This window comes from Apaloderma vittatum, unplaced genomic scaffold, assembly GCF_000703405.1.
Source record: "Apaloderma vittatum isolate BGI_N311 unplaced genomic scaffold, ASM70340v1 scaffold8375, whole genome shotgun sequence".
In the NCBI taxonomy this organism is placed as follows: Eukaryota; Metazoa; Chordata; class Aves; order Trogoniformes; family Trogonidae; genus Apaloderma; species Apaloderma vittatum.
Window position 1 is genome coordinate 4,999 of NW_009718708.1, and position 7,351 is coordinate 12,349.

The 7,351-nt window shown below is 40.3% G+C and overlaps 1 protein-coding gene across 1 annotated transcript in view; it reads right to left on the bottom strand.

Annotated features, from left to right (window-relative positions):
- Positions 1-2,075: 2,075 nt before the first annotated feature.
- LOC104274645 (protein SPT2 homolog) overlaps positions 2,076-7,351 on the bottom strand; it is a 6,968-nt gene continuing 1,692 nt past the window's right edge. The window contains 5 exon segments of the mRNA XM_009870339.1: positions 2,076-2,172; positions 4,165-4,242; positions 4,899-5,055; positions 5,814-5,998; positions 6,065-7,351. The exon segment at positions 6,065-7,351 is cut by the window's right edge and continues 12 nt beyond it. Of these exon segments, the coding sequence (XP_009868641.1) occupies positions 2,076-2,172; positions 4,165-4,242; positions 4,899-5,055; positions 5,814-5,998; positions 6,065-7,351 (1,804 nt within the window).

The following is a 7,351-nucleotide window of genomic DNA, read 5'->3' on the forward strand; positions in this document are numbered from 1 at the left end:
CTTTTGCTTTGTAAGAGAATTTTTTTTTCCCCAACCAAGCAGGAAGTCGCTCATAGCTGATACAGTTGTCTGGGTTGACAGACCTAGAGCCTTTCTCCAGTTAAAAGGAATTAAAAAGAAAAAAAAACCAACAAACAACAAAGCCCAAGCAACCCAGTAATTTGATCATGGTCCCAGCATTCACTGTCTTGAACAGATAATTCTAGGAACCATGACAGAGAATTTTAGATGGTCCCAATGAAGCAGAGTGAACGCAACGCTTCTAAACAAGCAGTGAGGTTACGCTATCTTGCACGATGTCAAGTAGATACACTGAGAAACAGTTTTTATTAGTTAATATAGAAAGTCAAAAAACCAGGAGCAATGATGATGTCTTCATCTGGGCTTCCTGTCAGTTAATACTGAATTAGTTTATAGAATCTATCCCAAGAGCTTACTCATGCCAGTGTATTACCGAGGCAGTGAAATGCTACACCATTGACAGGAAACAGCTTAAAAAGGCAGATCTGTTTTTTCTTACATTAAGAATCAGATGTTGAAACTTCAGCAGCAACTTTCACAATTGTTCCTTACAGGTTGCTATCTGTCCTGCTCCCCAGAAGCAGCCGTTACGAAGAGCCGCCTGAAAGGAAAGGTTCCTTCGTCATTTTTCCACAAGGTAATTTTTCCTTTTTATATTTTGTTTTTTCTTCTTTCTCTCCCAATGAACATCCAAAACCTTCTTCCAAGTACTTCTAGCATTAAAACGTAACAACCTCAGCCAAAGCCGGAGGTACTATTGACAGAGCCCTGTAGCTTTAAGCAAAGCCGAGTAGTGATACTGGTGAGCTTTAAAGGGCAACCTGGGGAATTCAGAGTAGATGCAACACCAGATTTGAGCTTCCACCTCTGAGTACAACTCTCTTAGATTTACATGAACCCTGCGCTGATTGTAAACAAATTCAGTTACCGAAAGAAACAGTCTTTAAGTGCATAGTTAGAAATAATGTGCAAATATGGGCATTAAGGTAAGTAACTGAACTCTCCTGCTATATGTAACATTTTAGATTTTTGGTTTGATGAAAGTAATCACAAGTATTAATTACTTAACATGAAGTTGTTAATATTGAAGAGCTGCAGATAGAGTCTAACAAAACTTAATTCTGATGTGCTTTTTAAATACTAAACCTAATTAAATGACTGCTTCACATTTTAAAATCATTTAACACATCAGATATTTAATGCAAGAAAAAACACGTGCACCGTACACGATTTGTAAAAGCAGCAGAAGCTGTTAAACAAATGTGAAGATTTACAGGGCAGGAAAAGAATTCCCAAGCATACGCTTGAGCCCAAAAGCGCAAGTTACATATAAACACTAAAAATGCCTGTTTTCAGGGTCTGTATTCATCATACTAAATCAGGTTGGCATTTTAATTCCAGACACAGCAAAAGCCAACAAAATCTTTTGGCTGTATTGGTAACTGCACAGTTTGCAAGTGACACGCACCGTTGTGTTTAGAAATAAAGAGGTTCAAATTATTTTTCCTTGTCTTCACATCAGAAAATGTGCAGCATTATTGCTTTGAACATCTGTGGCAATGGCTGAATTTACATCCAAGCTGCTTCTGTACAGAAGATGACATTTCAACACTTTGAGACTCAAGTTGGGAGACAGAGTAGGATATAAAGCAATTTCTTTAAGTCTCAAGAAATATCAGGGAACAAGAACACTATTCCTTTCAAGTGAATGCAAAACTGGTTTACTGGTATATGGGCCCACACAGTTCCAAGTCAGTGCATAGCTAGTCAATATTTCTGCTGGCATTTTGAACTGGTTTTATCAATGGAAATATCTATTATTTTTATTCCACTTAATATGCATTAGTGCATTAATTTCTTCATAAAAAAACAACCCTGGCAAGTATTAAAAATAAATATCTTATTTAGGTCAAACTAAAGCCTTGTTTTCAGTACTTCAATCCCTTTAAATATTCTTTTGCCCTCTAACAAGCAAATGGAAACTGAAGTAGAATAAGAGATGTATGGAGGCAGAGAGTAGCAGAAACATGAACAAAGTCAACAACGTAAGTCAGTTAACGTGTCCTCAGCTTCTTAGACTGTCTCTTGCGTTTTAATTCTTCTTCTTCCCGTCTCAGTTCTTCCAAGTCCTCCTGAACACCGAGTCTCAAGCTGCCAAAGAAGATGAAATCCTTTACACATTGATATTAAAAGAAACTTAAAATTTGAATTCTAACCCTCCCCCAAGAAAAACAGTCCTAAAATTATTACAGCTGATGGGAGCAAAAATTTTAGATCAATTCAACAATAAGGGTTTTTTTAATTATAGTAAGAATATAGCTTTAAGAAACCAAGACTTTGTCATCAGAATCAAATCTATTGAGAAAAAAAAGCTATTTAAAAGTTTTGTTAAGAATAAAAATTGAGACTGTGAAAAAAAACCTGATTGTGACACAAAAGGTAATATTTTTTTCCCCAAGAAGAAGCTTCTGAAATGCATCCATCGGTTTTTGCCAATGTAACGTTTACACACAAGTAAAAGCAAAACTGAGACCAGCTTCTGAGAGCCACCTAAACCTTTTGCACTGGCAAGGGAGAGAATGGATATGCCAAACAGTAGAGAAGCACAAGATTTTTGCTCCCTGGCTTGAGGCAGCATTCGAGTAGCTACAAGCACAACACAGCTCCATCCACAGCAGAGCCAGCCACGATTGGTGAGCAGGCCCATGAAAAGACTCCGCTAACACAGCGTGCTCTAGCTACCTCCCTGCATAACTTCAGCTTTCTAAAACCCAGCATGCTGAAAGCGACACTTGAAACACTATCTGCAATCACTGATCCCCACTTCAATAGCCAAGGGCTGGTTTGATACCAGGAATGGGTGTGGTAAATATTTCATGATCAGCTGCTGCCTCATCTGCAGCCCTACCGAGCGCGTTTGTACACTCCAGCTCAGTGTGAGGTGGCACGAGGCAGGGCAGTCTGTGCCTCGGTGCAAAAGGTTCGGCCATGTGATAATGGAGATTTGACTGTTCTAGGCTAAACTGCTCCAGTACAGGCTCCGAAATGGATTTTATGCCTAAAAAGCATAGCAAAGTCATCCCAAGTTCGGAAGCAAAACCATCAAGGATCTAAGTAATAAAACTCTGGCTTGAAGCATCATTTTTCAATTCAGCTTAGAACAACTACAATTTTAGTGGGCTTGCTTGGTTAAAGAGATCTTCATTTCAAGGGTCACAACGCTTTAAGCAAATTAAGTGAAAAGTAGCCAAGCATGGAAAATAATTAAACTCAATTTTACTCAGGTTTCTTATATCCCCTTCCCTTATGCTGTATGTGTAATTAAAAATTAGCCAGGTATTCCACTCTGCAAAACCTCACTCTAGGTCTTCAGTAGACAATTTGGTCAATAACAACATCACTGTAGAATTCTAGTTGTTCCCTCTAACTCCATTTAACAGACTTATGGCTTTGCAGGAGCCACAGCTATTCCCCAGAAGCAAGGAGGAATAAGAACACTGACTATAACTTCAAAAAATGCAAGTTTCCAACACTAAAGATGCCTTCTGGATAATAATATAAAAATTTCAGTGGAACAATAAAATTTAGTTTACTTGGTAAATTCCACTATTTTCTGCTACCTAAAAAAACCTCTTGGAACTTTCCCAAAGCTTGTTCCACCAGACATTAAAAAACAAAATCAGTTTTTGAATATCAGGTTTTGTAAGAAATGTGCAGGACTAGAGGCCAAAACCAATAGCCTAAATAATATGAAAATATAATCTTCATATTTGAAATCACTGATTACAAAAGTCTGTCAGAGTATTTTTTATACATACATAGGAATACACACACTAACACACACGTGCATAGATTAAAAAAAACCAAAACTCCTTCCAGTTCTCAAATATTATAACGTTTGGGACAAGTTGAAGGGTTTATCATTTCAAGTGAAATTTAAAGTATTTTTAAAAATAAGATGTTTGGGCATAAGTTAGTTCTGGTTTGGGGTTGTGAGGTTCTTTACCTAAGCTTTCTTATAAAAAGTTGTAAGGCTTATTTACACCTGCTATAAAAAGCAGCAAATACCTGCTCTAACTTAGCCCCATGACTTGGGCAATAATCAAACTTCCCACTTCTATCTGAGTTTAAACCCCAGCATACCTCCTAGCTTCTTCCTTCTGTTGCTCTCTCCAGCTGCTCTCCATATAGCGTAAGGCATAATCACTTTCATCTTTGTATCTGGAAATTAAATATTAGTTTTCAGCACAAAATCATGATAAGGTACAGTTGAGATATGAATTTGCTTCCCTTCCTAGAAGAAACAATTACCTTGCCACACACAGATTTTCACGTTTTGAAAGAAATCTGAGTTACAAGCCTTTAAAATGCTTGCTTTCTTTTACCTTACTGTGAGACAAGGAGGAAGTATTTAAACAAGCCAAATAAAAGCCTTCATTTTCCAGCAGTTCCTAGTCATACCAGGTTAGATCCTTGTATAGAACAGCTAACACTATTGCATTTCACAGTTCATATTCAGGCACCTGCTTCTGATGAATTCTGAAACACTGCAGACTGCTATAGGAAGCATTTTAGAATCCAGTAATAGGAAATAGTTGCCATGAATTATACAGGTGAGACACTCAAGAAACCAAGTTGTTTTGCAACTATGTCCTAATGTATCAAGTTTTATTGCTCCTCAGAAGAACATGGCAGACAGTGTGAAGACTCAAAGTTCCTTCTGCAAAGAAACAGCTCTCATGTTTGTTAAATTTCTGCAGTGCAAAACCGTTTTTGGATACCAGCACTTCGCCTGTTTCCAAAACATTTTTATTTGTTAAGCTATATTAATTTCTCTTGCTTATCCTGGAATATATTAAAATCGACATTTTTCTTACCTTTTCCGGTCATAGCCAAATATTTCTCTAATATGTTTTGATATTTCTTCTTGAGGTTCCCCTTCATCTTCAATGAAGTCATCCATTTCGGAGTCATATTCATCATCATCATCGTCATCTATTTGTCTCTTGTAACTAATAGGTGGTCTTCCAAGGCCTAAATGATAGTGGAGTGAAAAAAAGTTAGGTTTAATATAATTTAACAGTACTCCTTGCAGTACCTTGGGCACAGACATTTTACAGCTCTGAGCTTCAGGGTAGAAAACTTGCAATTTCAGAAACTCAGTGAAAGGAAATACTTCCTCAAAGTTGTGCTACAGAAGATTACATAACAGTACCACCAACTACATCCTGAGGAAACTACCAGACAGAAATCTATCTTCTTGTTCAGGGTTTTCTACGTACTTTAGTAAATAAGAGTCCCTGCTGATTGCTCCTGTTAATAAATAAATTTTTAGAACCACTTGCTTACTGATAAGGTGAATTTGTCAAAATACTTTTAGTCACAGATTTGCTGTATGGTTTAATTTTCATGTATCACTTTAAGCATCTGTTATTTAAGACAGATGATACAGGAAGTTAATCCTTCAATTCTCTTCTTTCTAACAACATTTACAGACTAACATCCATCACAGGCTGCTTAGTTTTCTTTCATGTATTACTTCATACTTCAGTCTTGTGTTTCAAGAAATATGAGCATAGGTGAAAAATAATGAGAGTTACAAAGCAGGAAAAAAAAAAAAGCAGCATTCTACTGTTAAACATACTCTTAAAAGGGTAAATAGTGGCATTTTGTCCAAGTCTTCCTAACTGGAACATCTCTGTCAAAGACCTTCAGTGACCTGAACTCAGACATTTAAAAAAATACAAACTAAGCAACTAAGTGAAAAAAGCATTTGTTCTAGAACTTTATACCTTGTGGATGAAACACAGGTCTATGCCCTTGAAGAGATCTCATCCCGTTTATCTGTCCATTGCTCGGTCTCGTGACGAGGTTTTTAGAAGAAATAGTTTCTGATACAACAGTACACTTGGGTTTTACCGTTGTGCCCAACCCGCTGCCTGGTCGCCCAGGCCCTGCGCTCGGGCTGATGCCCGGCCTTCCCAGTCCTGTTCCCAAAGCGCTGCCTGGTCGCTTGGCTCCTGTGCCCGGCCCGATCCCTGGCCTGCCTGGTCCTGTTCCTGAGCTGCTGCCTGGTCGCCCGGGTCCACGGCTTGGGCCAGGTCCCGGCCTTCCTGGCCCTGTAGCCGTGCTGCTGCCCGGTTGCCCAGGTCCTGTGTTGGTGCTGACGCCCGGCCTTCCTGGTCCAGTGCCCAGGCTGCTGCCTGGTCGCCCAAGCCCCACGCTTGAGCTGCTGCCTGGTCGCCCAGGTCCTGTGCTTGAGCTGCCAGCCGGCCTTCCAGGCCCCACGCCCGAGCTGCCACCCAGTCGCCCAGGTCCTGAGCTCGAGCTGCTCCCTGGCCTTCCAGGTCCTGTGGCTGAGCTGCTGCCCAGTCGCCCAGGTCCTGGGCTTAAACCACTTGTCGGCCTTCCAGGTCCCACGCCGGAACTGCTGCCTGATCGCCCAGGTCCTGCACTCGAACCCCCACCTGGATGTCCAGGTCCTCCTTTTCCTAAGCTGCTGCCCGATCGTTTCGCGTTGGAGCTGACTCCGTGCTGCGGGGCTGCCACGTTTCCCGATTTGGTATGGGCAGGCCTCTTCAGGCTGGATTCCTTAGCGGATGGGAGCCTGGGAGCCCCGTTGGATGCTGGTTTTGAGGCTGGCACATGAGAGCTTGAGCCAGACTTTCCAATACCATTGACAGGTAATTTACTGTGACTGCTGCCAGCGGGGCTTTTTAAGGAGCCATTTTGTGAGGTTTTTTCCATTTGATTAAATCTGGAGGAAGATGATGACCGTGAGTGTTTTTCAGTCAATGCTGGTGCTTTGGATTTCTTATCAGCACTGCTCATAGAAGATGATAGGCTGCCTTTTGGTGTGGAATGTTTATCTACTGAGCTTTTGTTAAGTTTTGCATTTACAGATTCTTTCTGAGAAGTAATTTTTTTTGAAGAACTGGATATCCCTGCATTCTTAATCTCCTTCTCACTTTTCTTATGCATTTCTAGTTTTTTGTTTTTGCGTCCCAAATACTCCATCTCTCTCAACTCTTCTGCTGTTCGGGGTCTTTCTTCTACCTTCTTTACTACTTTTATTTCCACTGGCTCATACTGTTTTTTTTCAGCAAGCCTTAAGAGCTCTGCAAAGTTCAGAGGTGCTGGTGCACTTTTGGGAGGCACCTTTGGTTTCACTGCAACTTTGGATTGTTTCTCTTCATACTCTTCTTGTTCATGCTCTGATTCAGTCTGACTGTATTCGAGTTGCTCACTTTCATCTTCTGTTGCATGCTCAGCCTCTGGGGCCTGAGTGACATTCTCACAAGTCCTCCTCTTTTTAGGTTTCTCCTCAACA